Raw genomic sequence first — 17,309 nt, 5'->3', positions numbered from 1 at the left:
TAATAGGAGTTGCAGGTGATGAAACGTAACCAGCTGAAAGGTATGGAGACGGAGGGGCAGTCTTAAAAAAAGGTGAGGGTCCTTTTCCTGGCAGTACTCAAGTAGCATCTGAACGATCATTGTGGAAGGCGCTTCAGAAAGCATTTCTGGCGCGGGCCTGCGAACCACATGATCGCGGTTCGATTCCCAGTCAGGGCACATGCCTGGGTTGCATGCCAGTTCCCGGCAGGGAACTCACGAGAGGCAACCATACATTGATACTTCTCTCCTTCTCTTCCCCTTTAAAGATAAATTAAATCTTTAAAAAAAAGGAAAGAAAGCATTTCTGTTCAACACTAGCGTCTCTTCAATTTCTAAGGTTGCAAAAAGACATGTCCAATTTAAAGAGAAAAAAAATTCTGTAAGTTTAACTATCGAAAGGTAAAGATGAGCTGAATCAGTGTCTGTTAATAAAACCAATAAGGGAAAATCAGTGATTGCTTCTAAGATGTCACTGAAAGTGATTTAAAGGTTCATTGTAGTCTATATGTTTCTGTTTTTTTCTTTGGTAACAATTCACATGGTTGATGATAAAAAGTATGTTAGGAACCTCACTGCTTTTCCAATATGGAGCTTGTGTAGGTTAAGAAGTATTAATACAGAAACAGATGAGTTTGTGGGTCAGTGATTTTTGTGATCCGATGTGCTTTAGAGGCAAGAGCAGTGGGCTGGATTGTCAACCAACGGACCTACTCCAGGTTCCAGGATCCTCCTCTGCCTGGGCTACGTGACCCTGAGCAGGTCTGTGCCGCTTCTGTCCTCACCGATTCAGTGGGATCGCCACCTCCCTGTCAGGTATGTGTATTACACACTTTGAACTCCTGAGATTAAGGCCAGCTGCTACTGGGATTATATTTATTCATAAAGAAACAACAACTCTAAAAGCAGGTCAAGTAAAAGTTACTAATGAGGAGAAAGGCAAATGTTTTTGAGGCAAAATTTGCATAAAATCTAATAAATATGATTCTCTTACTTGTGCAGTGTGGACCCTGGGTTCTTCCATGAGGGAGAACAAAAGATATCTTTTAGCTTTTTGGGTTTTTCTCTATCATATAAAAACCTACTCAGATATTGATAAGTGAAATTCATATACTTTTATAAAGACAAATATTCCTGAGGTACGGCAAATCTACCATTTGTTTAGGAGGAAGGGTTTTCAAATTTTATTCTTATAAAAAATAATCTGACCTCTTCCCTCCATCTCAAATCCCGGAGACTTTGAAAGGATGAAGAAACCAATCTGGGGCTCTTTCAAAGGATTTATTTGCTACAGAATTGCTTGAGCCCACCAACAAGAGGAACTCAGGATTCCTGTGTTTAAAGGATTTTGCTCGTTACTTGGTTCTTACATGCACCTGAACATTCAAAAAACAGTTCTTTTTGCCAGCATTAGCACATGTAGGAGGTTAGAAAAAGTTAGAATCTATAGAATTAGATGTCTAAAAATGGAAAAAAACTCAATCATTGAAAAATTCCACATTTAGACAGGTCCTGAGTTGAAATCACATTCACCTGCAAAAAAGACTCTTTCAGGTCAGAAACGCTGAGTTCTATGATTCCAGATCCTCACCTAGACTTGACTGCTGAGGACCCCATGCACTGCATGAATGCCAGAAGCCATTTAGTTGGCCAGTTCCAGCATGTGATCTACCAGGCTTGTGAAGTTTTATAAACCTTTAAAACCCAAACCTCCTTGCTCTCTGATGCAGACTGTCTTAATGCAATTCTCAATGCTTTTCATAAACAAATAAACACAAATTTTCACTGTGTGATCACACATTTAAATGTTTGTTGCTTGTGGATAGCTACAGAGAAACCAAGTTATCGATATGAATGAGCAGTCCGGCCATGGGGCTGTGAGTCTCTGGACGGCTACGCCAGCTGTGCGGGAGGCCCTCGCTGGCCCTGTGCTTGCTGTGCACACCGGAGGCACAGTCAACCTGAAGAGGGTGTGAACCCCAGCAGCTGTTCGATGGGTTTAAACCGCCACTCATCTGCCTCCAGTTCTTCTACCAAACCAGCCAGTTTTTCCATCCGAGCAACTTGCTGGTCTGTAAAGAGTCAAGGTGGTACTACAGTGAATGTATTTCCCATGCAACAGCCACCGTCCACCAACATAGTGATTAGTTTCAAAGCCATTTCTACAGGAAGATTTTTTCCTCAGTAATCTAGTAATGGGGTCTTGTTCTGTGTTGGTTGAGACTTAATTTTTTAAAAAGATTTTTATTTTTAGAGGGGAAAAGAGGGAGAAAAAGAGGGAGAGATACATTAATGTGTGGTTGCCTCTTATGCGCCCCCTACTGGAGACCCAGCCTGCAACCAAGGCATGCGCCCTGAGTGGGAATTGAACCAGCAACCCTTTGGTTTGCAGTCCAGTGCTCAATCCATTGAGCCACAACAGCCAGGGTTGAATACTTAATTTGTTTTAAAGTAGTACTCATCCTCCATGCCACAGTGATGTGTACTAAAATTCTAGGGTTATAGGCAATTGTAGCCCTTCTGACATTATGACTTCAATGGTGAAATGGTCCGGTGGGGGAACATAGTTCCCTGATGAATAAATGGAGGCCTGATAAGGCAAGATGGAACAGAAAAGGTTTTCCCAGGACCTTAGAGTCCAGGCAAATCACGAGATGGTACATACTTAAAGATGAAGTGAGGATGATAGCCAGTGGAGGAGAATACTAAAAGGAGGTTTCAGAAAGGAAAGGAAAAAAACACAGGAGTAGGAAGCGTTTCCCCTAGAAAACTAACCATTTTGAAGGCAACTTTAAGCCTTAATGAGGACATCATGTCTGGATTAAGGACTTGGAATGTCCTCGTCTGCAGGTAATTTAGCAAGTCCACTTAAACAGCCTCAATGAACTTCAGAAGTCTGTCACAAAGCACACTGACCTTTCTGACTCTCCCTCTACCTGCCCACCCCCCAAACATTTCTTCTCACAGTTAAGTACACAACACTCATGTACTTACCATGTTTCACCTGCTTCAGTGTAGACGCCACTTGATAGCTGAAAACAGACTCACAGAGAAATCTCTCAGAGCCATCTGCACACAAAAAAAGAAGGAGTTTTCACCTGCTCTAAGGGTACTGTGATTGCTGGAAACCGAGTGAGCATGCCCATTCTTTTCCCCACTTTTACATTCAGGGTCTACTTTTCAGTGTTTACAAAGAGGGCTTCTGTTTCATTTAGAACTAACACCGGTCTGTTATAAAAGCTACTTCTTCTATACCTAGAGTATTAAAATAGTTCCTCTACTTGTTTAAGAACTTAAAAATAGTGTTTAAAAAAACAAACAAGAAACCTCAGTCTCATGTCCTGGTCAACATTCACCCCTACCCCTAAACCTGATAGTTAAAAAAAAAATTTTTTTTTTCAGTGTATGGTTGCCTCTGTCGGGGACACACAATGTATTGTGTGCCCCCTGCCAGGAATTGGCCTGCAACCCAGGCATGTGCCCTGACTGGGAACTGAACTGCGATCCTCTGGTTCGCAGGCCCACACTCAATCCACTGAGCTACACCAGCCAGGGCTAAATTTTTTATTGATTGATCTCAGAGGAAGGAAGAGGGAGAGGGAGGGAGGGTTGGGGGGGGAGAGAGAAACATTAACTTATTGTTCCACTTATTCATGCATTCATTGGTTGTTTCTTGTAAGTACTCTGACTGGGGATTGAACCCACAACCTTGGTGTATTGGGATGATGCTCTAACCAACTGAGCTACCTGGTTAGAGCTTTGATAATTTCTTTATTATTATTATCTTTCTTTAGAGAGAGGGGAAGGGAGAAAGAGGGAGAGAAACGTCAATGTGTGGTTGCCTCTCAGATGGCCCACACTGGGGACTGGACCTGCAAGCCAGGCATGTGCCCTGACTGGGAATTGAACTGCGACACAGCTCGCGCTCAATCCACTGAACTACACCAGCCAGGGCTGATAATTTCTTAATGTTCTTCTATTCTGCATGTCAGGCAAACACTGACAGCTGACACGTTTGGCCATGTGACCACTGTGCTATCAAAATACAAAGGTATGCCAAAACTCTAAATCATTTACAATCTAAAGAGTGAGCTGAGGGAAAAATAGCTGTTGTTGATTTTTTAGTATATCAAATTACATCACTATGGCCATGACAAAACACTGCTGGGAAATCTCATTCCGTCAATGCAAATTGTAACCTTTATTTTCCAACTGAACCAAAACACTGCAATTTGGATGTCGATAAGAGTATAGTGCAATTTCAGAACCTAGCATTGTGCTGGTGCCAAGAACTGGCAACGAGAAGGTAGCTAACTCAGTCACCACGGCATTTGGAAGGTGATTGCGAAATGTAAGCGAGTTCATGTTATTCCCCGGTCAGCAAGGGCTGATGCAGCAAAACACACCCCAGAAGACAAAGAGTTCACGTTGGAAAATGTGACTTTTAGGAGGGTCGCTCAAACCACTTGGAGAAGGTATTTTACTGCACAAGCCCTAAAACAAACGGAGGGAGAGGACACAGCTCTTTGTCTGATGGCAGCTCCCGCCAGCGCTACTAGGTGCCAGGCACTCGCCCGTCAGTCGGGGGTTGGGGTGTCAGCCAGGTATTAAGTGAAAGGAGTCAGGACCAACACGTTCTGGCTCCATGCTGAATTTCACACAAGGTAGACCTTATTGCAGAAGTCACGGTAAACAATAAGAAAAAACATAGATATTGTGTCCAGATGGCTCAAATATACAACCAAGAGGGCTTCCTTTGTCCAATATTATCATCAAAATTGATGCAAAAAGGGAAAATATAGTTATTTTCATACATATTATGTATTATTTCAAAATATAATTTATTTGATAAAGTGATGTGTATTTGAGGGAAATTGTTAAATTTATTAAATTCAACTTTTTTTTGGCCTCTCATCACCTCTGGAATGGATCCTGTTCTCACCTCTGGGCATGATTTAAAGTGAAAGCAGAACCAAGACCCAGACAATTCCATTCTTGTTTCCTCACAAGTAGTGTGCCTTTCACAAATGTGCAAACAGCACTGAAAACAAAGGAGACAGCAAGAAGTGAGAGAGAAATCTCCCTTTCTTATGGGTAAATGATATTATCCACACAAATGAGGACCAAAGAAGAGGAAGAATTTCCAGACTTCAGGTCAAGATGGAGGCATAGGCAGACATGTTACACCTCCTTGTACAACCATAGAAAGAGTGACAACCAGCCCTGGCTGGTGTGGCTCAGTGGTTTGAGCGCTGGAGAGAGAAGCAACAGGTCACCAGTTCAATTCCCAGTCAGGGCATATGCGTGGGTTTTGGCCCAGGTCCCCAGTAGGTGGCGTGTGAGAAGCAATCACACACTGATGTTTCTCTTCATCTTTTTATCTCTCCCTGTCCCTCTCTCTAAAAATTAATTTAAAAAACCCTACAACCGGATCTCAAAAACAAATACATCCAGAACCATCAGAAAATCAAGCTGTATGGAAGTCGGACAATCAAGGATTTAAAAAAGCCATATTCATCCAGACAGGTAGGAGGGTGGAATCACAGAGCTGGGGTGGAGATGATGCTGTACAGTGTGGAGAAGTGGCAGTGGCAGGGAGAAGGGTAGTTTATGTGTGGTAGATAAATCGGGAAGGACCCCTCAGGAGTGAGCGAGCCCAGCCCCAGGCCACTGCACAGCCCAGCATTCCAGCACCAGAAGGTTACAGCCCCATTACCTCTGATTGTAAAAACCAGCAGTGGCCGGGGAAGTGGAAGAAACTGCAGATTTTGGCTGCTCAAAGGGCCCGCATAGGCTTAGATTGTATGCAAACCCCACGGCAGGTGGGGCAGCTCCAATCGCATATGGGAGGTGGCTGAGGTGAATGAAGTGGAGTGAGTGCCCAGTAGGCCTCCAGGAGCCAGGCAGTGGCAATGACCCCTTTCTGAGTCCCTCTTCCCCACAGAGCCACAAAGCGGTGAAGTGACTGAACCTACCCTGGCAATTACCTAAGGCTCCACCCTATACAATTTACAGGTGCCTTTTCTACACAGGCCATGCTACTAAGACAGAGTAAAGCAGCTCTACTTAGGACACTGAAACAAACACAGGGAGGCCACCAAATTGAGGAGGCACAGAAATATGGCCCAAATGAAAGAACAGAACAAAACAGAGATAGCCAACCTATCAGATGCAGAGTTCAAAATACTGGTGATCAGGATGCTCAGAGAATTCACTGAGTGTGGCCATAACACAAAGGAAGAAATGAAGGATACACTAAGTGAAATGAAGAAAAAGCTACAGGGAACCAACAGTGAAGGGAAGGAAGCTGGGATTCAAATCAACAATCTGGAACAAAAGGAAGAAATAAACATTCAACCAGAACAGATAGAAGATACAAGAATTTTTAAAAAATGAGGAGAGGCTTAGGAACATATGAGACAACTTTAAACATGCCAATATCTGTGTGCCAGAAGGAGAAGAGGAAGAGCAAGAAATGGAAAACTTATTTGAAAAAATAGTGAAAGAAAACGTCCCGAATTTGGTGAAAGAAACAGACATATAAGTCCAGGAAGCACAGAGTCCCAAAGGAGTTGGACCCAAAGAGGACCACACCAAGACACATCATGTTTAAAACACCAAAGGTTAAAGATAAAGAGAGAGTCTTAAAAGCAGCAAGAGAAAAGCAGAGAGTAAGACTGTCAGCTGATTTCTCAAAAGACACCTTGCAGGCAAGGAGGGTCTGACGAGAAGTATTCAAAGTCATGAAAAGCAAGGACCTACACCCAAGGTTACTCGATCCAGCAAAGCTATCAGTTAGAATGGAAGGGCAGATAAAGTGCTTCCCAGACAAGGTAAAGCTAAAGTAGTTCATCATCACCAAGCCCTTATTACATGAAATGTTAAAGGGACTTATTTAAGAAAAGGATTAAAACTATGAACATTAAAATGACAACAAACTCACAACTGTTAACAATTGAATGTAAAAAACAAAAACAAAATAAGCAAACAACCAGAACAGAAACAGAATCATAGATATGGAGATCATTTGGAGGGTTTTCAGCTATGAGGGGAAGGGGGAAAATGGGGTTGGGGGAAGGTGCAGGGATTAAGAAGCATAATTGGGCCCTGGCTGGTGTAGCTCAGTGGACTGAGTGCGGGCCTGCGAACCACACAATCACAGTTCGATTCCCAGTCAGTGCACATGCCTGGGTTGCAGGCCAGTTCCCAGCAGGGGACTCACGAGAGGCAACCATACATTGATATTTCTCTCCTTCCCTTCCCCTCTAAAGATAAATAAATAAAATCTTAAAAAAAAGAAGCATAATTGGTAGGTACAAAACAGACAGGGAGATGTTAAGAATAGTATGGGGTTTGGTGTAGCTTAGTGGATTGAGCACGGGCCTGCAAACTAAAGGGTCACCGGTTCAATCCCTAGTCAGGGCACATGCCTGAGTTGCAGGCCAGGTCCCCAGATCGGAGCGTGTGAGAGGCAACCACACATTGATGTTTCTTTCCCTCTCTTTCTTTCTTTTTAAAAAAATAGTATTTCATTTATTTTTAGAGAAAGGAAGGAAGAAAGAGAGGAAAAGTTCCCTCTCTTTCTTTCTTTTTAAAAAAATAGTATTTAATTTATTTTTAGAGAAAGGAAGGAGGAAAGAGAGGAAAAGAAACATCAATGTGTGGTTGCCTCTCACGCACCCCACTCTGGGGACCTGGCCTGCAAACCAGGCATGTGCCCTGACTAGGGATTGAACCGGTGACCCATTGGTTCACAGGCTGGTGTTCAATCCACAGAGGCACACCATCCAGGACTCTCCCTCTCTTTCTTTCTCCCTTCCCTTTTCTCTATAAGAATAAATAAATAAAATCTTAAAAAAAGATAAAAGAATTCTTAAAAAAAAAGAGAGAGAAAGAATGGTATGGGGAATAGAGAAGCCAAAGTACTTACTTACACAAGCCATGGACATGAACTAAGGTGGGGGATTGTTGGAGGGAAGGGGGGTACTGGTGGAGGTGGGCAAAGAGGGAAAAATTGGGATATCTGTAATAGCATAATCAACAAAATATACTAAAAAATATTCAACCTCTTTTCTACATATTGTACTATATGGGATATGACCCCATCTTCTCCTCCTACTCCCATTCCTTTGGCTGAATGTTAAGTCATCTGTGAGTAGATCACCTGCACTGAGCAAAAATTATTTTCAATTAACTGAATATACTGACTACCCAGTTTGAAGATCTAGGTAAGCTGATGCTATCACTGAGAGTTTTATATGATTGGGCTGTGAGTAACAGTGAATTCCAGTACAGGAAGAGGAACTGTGTGAATATTTGACACCAATGATTCTGGCTCTTCTGTGTAGATATACCAGTGTTCATGAATCTATTCATATCCTTGCTTAAAGAGTCAAATTATAACACGTTTTATTTTAGAGAGAGTAAAGCATAGAGCTCACTTCTCAGCTGGTTTGATCCTGAAGTGTGCTGAACTTTAGGATCTCAAACAAGGCAGTGGGGATTATGGGCCCTAAGAGTCAGGCTGAGGTGTATTTGGAAGCTCTTGGAAGTGCGACCTCTAGTTATATTTAATCATTGGCACTATAGGATAAAATGCTTATGTTAAAACACTCGCATATTTCCCTTGGTAATAAACTTCGAAGCAAAAGGATGCAAGCTAATTTTTCAAAATGGCACCTCATATGCCTTTCTATAAGCTTTTGCCACTATCACTTTGCCACTATATATGCCTATGAAACACACTTTTGCTGATTTGCAGCTCTGCATTAACCACAAAGTCCACTGCTTCTTAGCCACATCCTATTAAATGTGAGATCTGTACTCATCTAAAGCCTGGAATTTCTCCAGAGAGGAGTCAGCCTGGGGCAATCTGTCTTCCATTTAGAAATTGTAATCAAACCCTTTATAACACACCAAGTAGCAATATATCAGCTTTCCTCTTCAGAGACAAGCAAAGGTTATAAATAGTGAAAAGTCCAGTAAATTGTCCAAATCTAATACCATTGCAACTCCAATAAATAAGATGCTAACAAATTCACTTAAAAGAATAATTACTTCACAATAGGAAATTAAACAATGTTTGATAATTTATACTTCAGTGGCCTACGATGTCACTAAAATTCAGCCATTCTGCCCTGGAAGGCAGTGTCTAATTTGCTAATAACTGGGTGAGGACAATCTTAGCCAAGGGCAAGAGAATGCTGAAAATTGTATACTGTGTATGCGAGGTGTCTGTTGTCAGAGAGCAGGTAGTACACAAAAAAGGTAATTCACAAGGTTAACTACAGGTTATTTGGGTTTATTAGCCTAGATTTAGGAGGATACAAGATCAAGTTGAACCTGTTAAAATTATAAACAACATCCAACCTAGATTCCTGATTGTTTTTGTTCCTTTGAACAGGCAAGTCCTTCTACTCTATTTTCATATTCAATTAAACTATTGGCCCTGGCTGGTGTGGCTCAGTGGATTGAGCACCAGCCTGCGAACCAAAGGGTCACTGGTTCGATTCCCAGTCAGAGCACATGCCTGGGGTGAGGGTCAGGTCCCCATTTGGGGGTGAACAAGAGGCAATCACACATTGATGTTTCTTTCTCTGCCTTTCTCCCTCCCTTTCCCTCTGTCTAAAAATAAAATAAAAAAACTATTGTAAGAAAAACGGTTAGGTACATGGTATATTAACTGAATAATAAGCATGGTAGAAGATGGCTTTCAAATCTAACATCCTTATTAAGAGTACTATAAAAGAGTACCCCTAATTCATAGCTAGGGGTACTCTTTTCAATTTAATGATCTTGATTTGACCAGGGTAGTTTAGGAACTGCCCTAATTTTTCACTTCTGTTAAGTGTAAGCAACTTTAAAATATGGGTGAAACTTTAAACTTAAGAAAGAGAATCAAGACTATACACTGTGATTTTATTTTATTTTATTTTTTTAAAGATTTTATTTATTTATCTTTAGAGGGGAAGGAAAGGAGAGAGGGAGAGAAATATCAATGTATGGTTGCCTCTCGCGCGTCCCCTGCTGGGAACTGGTCTGCAACCCAGGCATGTGCCCTGACTGGGAATCGAACTTTGATACTCTGGTTCGTAGGCCCATGCTCAGTTCACTGAGCTACACCAGCCAGAGCTGTGATTTTAAATAATATAAATATATCCTACACTAGAAAGACAATGCATTCCTCCACAAAGCACACTGAGATGGAATAAAAACGGATAGAACTGTAACCTGTTAGAACATCAACATTCAGACTAATCTCAGAAGTCTTTCCTCTTTTAATGTTTCTAAGTAATCTGATGTATATTGACAAAGTATGCTAATAGCTCTGAGACTAAGGAGGTATCTCTAGTATTAAATTTCCGGCTGCAGCTAGAATTTAAATGACCTCAATCTTAAAGCCCATTGTTAAACACTGATTCCTCTTCTGCTGCTATAAAACTCATTAAGCAACGTATTTTGTTGTTGTTGTTGTTCATTAAACAATTTAAATGCCTCCATTTTTTTACTTGTTTTGTGGAAAACTTCCTTACTACCAGGTCTCTGCTATATATAATTGAAGTCATAATATACTTTTAGTGTCAAATGTGGTCAGCAAGGCTCCAATTATTACCTCTAGACCCAGTGACACTAACTTGAATATAACACAAGAAAACAGCAAAGACAGAAGTACAGACACTTCAGATGTATTACCATGTTACCCTATCATCTACTTCACTAATCATGATTTGAACTAATCCTAGAAAGTGTTATGGTCTGTCTTTCCACATTTTACTATCAAAATGATTCCTCTATTTGCCCTGGCTTAACCCAAAACTCTGCTTTTCATTACACCTGCTATAAATGGATAAAAATGACCCCCCACAAGTGAAATCCTAGCTACACTTTGTGCCTTCCTCAGAGATATACTCACTGGAATTTGCAATATTTAAAGCAAAAAAGATCAATGTATAATTAAGCACAAAAGTGCTATAATCAAGCAGATATTGAATTCTTAATAGGTTTTCTGCTGACCTTTTTCAAAGTATGGTAAGTAGTTTAATAGTTAAGGATCATTTTCATGAGACTCCCTGGGTATTAGTTAAAATGAAGATTTCTGTGCCACATCCTATATTAATCAGAATTTCTAAGGTGGGCCAGAAATGTGGATTTCAATAAGCTCTTCAGGTGATTTTTATGCTCCCATTAAGAATTTATTGATGTAGCTCCTAAAGTGACATGAACCTGATGAATTCCAGGTACCAATGTCAATCCACGCTTACAGCCTGTGCCCTGACCTCGCCTGGCCAGTGTGCAAACGTGTGCTGAGGAAGACGGAGGGCAGTGTGATGCAAAGTCCAGCTCTAGTGCTAGAAACACCGCCCAGCGCTGTCCTGTGGTGGGCCAGCACCGCCATCTTCACCTATAAAAGTAGGTTAAGTAGGTTTTTATCAGTTTTTATTTCCTCTCACAACCTCTTTTATGGGGTTAATCTACCTGAAGATTAACTACATAAGACAAAATACATCAAACCTACTAATCATAGAGAGACAAGCTGGTGCCACAATAAAGCAAACTGAAGCAGGAGGTCAAGAAAATTCCTGGTTCCAGTGCTGAATGTTTCTAATGTGGTCAAATCACTTTACCTTTTCCAGGTCTAAATAAACTCTAGATGACCTCCTCCATTGCCAAAGATTTTTTCAGCCCCAAAGTTCTGATTATGGAGATTTGTGTTTTAAAGATATTATTTTGAAATGGGGACAAAAGATGAAATGTGGAGCTGAAATCAGGGCAAATTCTTCTCTAATCCACTTAATAGCATCTTTACAATTAACATTCATTGCAGGTTTCAATCCAATTATCAGCAAAAAGCAGCATAAGGTCACCTTCTAACATCTCCCCAGCTCCTTTGGGGTAGGTGAAAAGGGCTTTCCGAGGCGGGGCAAGGTCAGAGACGCTGAAACCAGATCCAGTGACAGAACTTCCACTGACCCCGCCAGCTGAGGAGGACGATGAAGAGGCAGCCATTTCCTTTCTAGTAGAATTCTCACTTTACTGCAGATAAAAAAAACAGCAATTTGGCAAGTTTAGGGGAGTGAGATTGCCTACACTTCATTCTAGCTGTCGCAAAAGCTAGTATAAGTTTAGTAAAAAATTAGCTCCCCCTTCTTTTTTGTAGAGATTTTATTTATTTTTAGAGACAGGGGAAGACAAGGAGAAAGAGAGAGACATCGATGTAAGAGAGAAACTTCAACTGCTTGCCTACTGCACATGCCCCAACTGGGGACTGAACTGGTAACCCAAGTATGTGCCCTAATTGGGAATTGAACCCGCAGCTTTTTGCTTTGTGGAACAACGCCCAACCAACTTAGCCACACTGGTCAAGGCCCTTTTTTTCTACCCTCTCTACTCTTGCAATCTTTTATTGGTGCCCCAGGCCAAAATGTCACTTAGGATTTTAAATGAAGATATGTTTATTCTTAGTTTTTCTACTTAAAACACTACTTCCTACCATTAGTAAACTGTTTATGTTGCTTGGCACTGACTGTGGGTGATCTACGGGTTATGAGGGGTTACAGGGCTGTGCCAAGGTGGCAATTTGACTGAGGAAATAAATTATATGAGGATAAGACAACCATACCTCATAGGACAGTTTGTCTTGGATACATCCTGACCAAGCCACAGCAAAAATTCACTTATAAAATTTTCCAAATAAGCCCTGGCTGGTGTAGCTCAGTGGATTGAGCTCAGGCCTGTGAACCACACGATTGCGGTTCGATTCCCAGTGAGGGCACATGCCTGGGTTGCAGGCCAGTTCCCAGCAGGGGACTCACGAGAGGCAACCATACGTTGATGTTTCTCTCCTTCTCTTCCCCTCTAAAGATAAATAAATAAAATCTTAAAAAATTTTTTCCAAATAAAATCCCAGAATAACATTGTGTTCTGTTCCCAAGGAAGGGGAAGTGGTTAGGAAATACATATTGGCCCTTTTATCTAAAATTATAAAAAAACTTTCTACCCAAATGTAATACACAAATTGATCACTTGGTGGCGTCCCAAGATTGGAACAAAGTAGTTCAGGGAATTAGTTCAGAATTCGTAACCTATCAGGATTGGAGCGTCCTCCATCCCTTGTCCTATCAAAAAGTCAAGAAGTCCAAAAGCCGAAGAAAAAATTTATACTGAATACATGACTCCTTGCAAAAGTTCAAAACAAAAATACTACCTCTGCCACAGAAGCTGACGCTGTACATTGACAAAAGATTCTATAAAGTATGTTTTCTTTAAAAAATGGTCCAGTACTGTGCTAACAGAACTTTCTGCAATTATAGAAATTTTCTCATGTTCTATTTCTGCCTGTCCAACATGGTAGCCACTAGCCTCACATGGCTTTTATTAAACTGGTGTGACTGAAGAATTGTATTTTAAATTTTATTTAATTTTAATTGAAATTTAAGTATCCATGTGTGGCTAGTGGTTACTGTATTGAAAAGCGCAGCTCTAGTACTTAGACTAAAAAATGACTTTAAACTGAATTATACCCTTTATTTTTTTTGAAGATTTTTATTTTTAGACAGAGGGGAAGGGAGGGAGAGAGGGAAACATCGGTGTGCAGTTGCCTCGCCTGTGTGCCTTACTGGAGATGTGGCCTATAGCCACGGCATGTGCCCTGACTGCAAATCCAAAGAATCCCTTACTCTTTGGCTTGCAGGCTGCCGCTCAATCCACTGAGCCACGCCAGCCAGGGCTGAATTGTACACTTTAAAATGGCTAAAGGTTAATTTGTTATGTGAATTTTAGCTCAATTTAAAAAAAGACAAAAATAACTTTAAATGGATTTTTAAAATGAATTCTCCCTTGGAATGGCCAGAGAGAATTTCAGCTGAACTTTTAATTTTGATAGTTGCAAAATAAGTAAGTTTGTTATAAAGTGTTTGAATTTATGCCCGGCTGGTGTAGCTCTGGATTGAGCACGGGCCTGCGAATCAGAGGATCGAGGTTCGATTCCCAGTCAGGGCACATGCCTGGGTTGCAGGTCAGTTCCCAGCAGGGGACACAGAAGAGGCAACCATACATTGATATTTCTCTTCCTCTCTCCTTTCCTTCCCCTCTACAGATAAATAAAATCTTAAAAAAATTGTTTTTAAATCCTCATCTGTAGACATGCCAATTGATTTTAGAGAGAGGGGAAGAAAGGGAGAGAGAGGGAGAGAAACACAGATATGAGAGAAACACAACCAATTCGATTGGCTCCCCCGTAAGCGCCTGGAGGGACCAAACCAGCAACCTAGCTATGTACCCTGACTGGGGTCAATACCTTGACTTTTCAGTTCATGGGATGATGCTCTAACCAAGCCACACCAGCCAGGGTGACATTTTCAATGTTGTATTAGATCACCTTTCCTTTTTCCCTCTGAGTTCTGTAACTTCCCAAATTATATTCACATTCATAGAGGCAAGACCTTTTGAAGTTAGATTCACATCCAATCCTTTGGACCATATTGGCTCAAAATATAGCTTGACAAGTTTTAAAATTTATTTAAAGAGAACTTAAGCAGTAATAGCCCAGGTCCAAATTTCTAAGTGGATTCCTACTGGGATCTAAATAAAGTATATAGACCACGTAGCTGTCTTTTGGAGAGTCTTATTTCCCATCAGTTCAGAATAGAACCCACTGTGAACTGTTTTGTTTTTTTTAAAGATTTTATTTATTTATCTTTTAGAGAGGAAAGGAAGGAGAGAAGGAGAGAAACATCAATGTATGGTTGCCTCTCGTGAGTCCCCTGCTGGTAACTGGCCCGCAACCCAGGCATGTGCCCTGACTGGGAATCGAACTGCGATCGTGTGGTTCACGGGCCCGCGCTCAATCCACCGAGCTACACCAGCCAGGTACTGTGAACTGTTTATATACTTCACCTAAGACTTTAACTCTAATCTTTTTCCTACACCTTCATATATGCTTTATTCAGTTGCAAATGTAAGAGATACCTTTATTTATTTATTTTTTAGAGAGAGGGGAAAGGAAGAAGAAAGAGTGGTGGAGAAACATCAATGTCTGTCTGGTTGCCTCTCGTGTGTCCCCTACTGGGGACCTGGCCTGCAACCCAGGCATGTGCCCTGACTGGGAATCGATGTAAGGGATATTTTATATTTTGAAATCAAGTTTTTCCGCAGAACACTCAACCTGACTGACAGAGTGAAGACAGCTTCAAAGGCTAGATACGGTGAGACTTCTAAATGAATATTTTCAAAGAAATTTCCTATTAATCCTTTTTTTTCAAATGCAGACCTACTATCATTCAACACGCAAAAGAACCAGGGTTCAAAACTGGGGAGCAGAATGAGTGCAAAGCTAATTTTAACATAAACAAGCAGGTTTTTTTGGCTGAGATGGAAAGACATACCCTAAGTAATTTCAAACTTTAAAGATTTAGGTTGAATTCTGGATGCTATTAGCAGGTGGTAACAGGAGTTAGGATAAAGCCTAGTTTGTAACTGCTCTATGAAGGCAGGCATTCTGATCATCAGAACCAAACAATGTCTGCCCTATTCTAAGGGGCTGCTGATATAAATGTTTACTACATGAACTAAACATTTCACAGGAATCATGAGATTCTTTAAAAGTCACTTAATTCAACTCCTTCATTTTATAGATGACAACACGAAACTGAGACATAGAGACTTTAGCTTATTTGCTGCGACATTTTTCAAGCAATGGCTTTGTTGGCATGTCATGTACCATGTGAGAGGTGAAATAGCAGTTGTTAAGAGCTCAGACTGAAACTTCTAGGCCTGTGTTCATGTCCTAGTTTTGCTGTATGACTCTCTGGACAAATCACTTAACCTCTCTGTTCCTCAGCTGCCTCATCTGTAAAATGGGGACAATAACAGTAGTAACTATCTCAAATGTGTTATGAAGGTTAATATAACTAAAGCATTTGGAACAGTAAATTCTTAATAATATTAGCTATCCCAAATCCCTAACGGGTATCTACTCTTGAACCTTTTTTTCCTATGCAGATCTATTTTCATACGAATGATATTGCAATAACACTCATGGGAAAAGTTCTAATTCTCTAATTCTCAATTTGATCTTGGGTCAGCAAACTCCTAGAGGGGAAAGGGTCTGCTCAGGAAGATGAAAATGCCCTCCATCAATGCACTTCACACTTCCATTCTAAGCTTCATAATCTTAGGAAAAATCCTGTAATCTAGGAAAGGGGGAGGGAGTTGTCTTTCACCTTCAAGCCATAGCACAGAGTTCTGGTCAACATGTCCAAGTAGAAAATAACACCTAGCACAGCACCCAGACCACAATGTTTCCTGCATGAATGACGAATAAAGGACAGAACACAGGGCCAGCAGCCCAGCAAAGATCATGAAGGTGACAGAGAAACTCGGTGTCATGAGGGTTGGTCTGTTGCTGTCCCCTTTTCTGCCTCATTCTGTGGATCTATTCACATAACCTTCTTCTACTAGCCTGCCATGCCCAAGTGGGTGGCTCAGTAAGACTTTGTTGAATGAATATTGATGAAATAATGTGGAGTTTGATTTTATCAGGGAAGCTGGGACTACTGGCAAAACAGATTCTCATAAGAGAGCAATGCTATTTTGGGGGAGTAACAGAATGGCTGTGTCCACACTAAGATGATTAAACATTTACTTTATATACTACAAGGAGCGCCTTGTATTCATAAACTACTTTCCTTCCCGGCAGATATCTGCCTATTTTGTTTATAAAGACTCCTTCCTTTTAAAAAAGTCCCAGTCAAAAGACGCTGAAAGAGGTACCGTGGTACAATGGCAAATTACTATAAGCGATCACAAAACCTCATCAACGAATCGTTCCACTGTGTTCCATGTAAATAGTTGGATTACCATTGAAATACGTGCTGCAGCTAAAACCAGGTGGGACGGAATGAGAAGGGGTCAGAACACTAGAGGTTCCCAAGCTAATTTCACACGACACTGCCCCCACCTCCATTCGATTTCCCAAGGGGCTATCGCGCACGCGCCAATACTAGGCGCGCATGCGCACCCAACTGGTCGCGGCCCGAGGAAATTTCCTCTTACATGCCCTCTGCGTCAAGCTCCTGTTTCTCCTAGCTTCTCCATTTTTCTAGAGTTTGCAGGTAGGATCTCAAGAATGAATTCCCTTTCCACCAAGCTCCTGACAGTCCCCGAGCCTTCAGCAACTTACCTCAACGGTTTTGGCCCTTTTCCCTACAGCCCCGCCCCCAGGGCTAGCCCGAGCGGCCCTGCACTTACCGACAAGGACCGCTGCGTGCTCGCGCCCGTGCAGTGGTGGGCGT

At 41.4% G+C, this 17,309-nt stretch overlaps 2 protein-coding genes across 7 annotated transcripts in view; one reads left to right on the top strand and one right to left on the bottom strand.

Moving 5' to 3' along the window:
* Window positions 1–1,280: 1,280 nt before the first annotated feature.
* On the bottom strand, window positions 1,281–17,298 carry ANAPC16 (anaphase promoting complex subunit 16). Of its 4 annotated transcripts, none has more exons than XM_037055843.1 (4): window positions 17,198–17,296; window positions 11,883–12,051; window positions 3,013–3,087; window positions 1,281–2,090 (listed from the first exon to the last, which is right to left on the bottom strand). In XM_037055843.1, the coding sequence occupies exons 2-4, from the start codon at window positions 12,022–12,024 to the stop codon at window positions 1,975–1,977; spliced, it is 333 nt and encodes a 110-aa protein (XP_036911738.1). In that variant the 5' UTR covers window positions 12,025–12,051; window positions 17,198–17,296; the 3' UTR covers window positions 1,281–1,974. The 4 variants fall into 4 exon arrangements, with proteins under 4 accessions (XP_036911738.1, XP_036911741.1, XP_036911739.1 ...); XM_037055846.1 differs by having other exon boundaries at window positions 17,266–17,286; XM_037055844.1 differs by lacking the exon at window positions 17,198–17,296 and adding an exon at window positions 16,876–16,999.
* Window positions 17,024–17,309, top strand: part of ASCC1 (activating signal cointegrator 1 complex subunit 1) — a 152,379-nt gene continuing 152,093 nt past the window's right edge. For all 3 annotated transcript variants that reach the window (XM_037055838.1, XM_037055839.1, XM_037055837.1), the window contains exon 1: window positions 17,024–17,129. The gene's annotated coding sequence lies outside the window, so the exon portion shown is untranslated. The remainder of the gene's footprint in view (window positions 17,130–17,309) is intronic.

The sequence above is a fragment of the Sturnira hondurensis genome, unplaced genomic scaffold (assembly GCF_014824575.4).
Source record: "Sturnira hondurensis isolate 20B ecotype Veracruz unplaced genomic scaffold, ASM1482457v3 Scaffold0008761, whole genome shotgun sequence".
NCBI lineage: Eukaryota > Metazoa > Chordata > Mammalia > Chiroptera > Phyllostomidae > Sturnira > Sturnira hondurensis.
This window is presented reverse-complemented; position numbering and strand designations above follow the sequence as displayed.

What these genes read in the sequence shown, in the direction of transcription:
- ANAPC16 (XM_037055843.1), bottom strand. Translation starts at nt 12,024, where the DNA reads ATGGCTGCCTCTTCATCGTCCTCCTCAGCTGGCGGGGTCAGTGGAAGT. An exon ending in AGCTGGGGAGATGTTAGAAG is followed by an intron (nt 3,088 to 11,882) that starts GTGACCTTATGC and finishes TTTTGTGTGCAG; the next exon opens with ATGGCTCTGAGAGATTTCTC. An exon ending in ACTGAAGCAGGTGAAACATG is followed by an intron (nt 2,091 to 3,012) that starts GTAAGTACATGA and finishes GACTCTTTACAG; the next exon opens with ACCAGCAAGTTGCTCGGATG.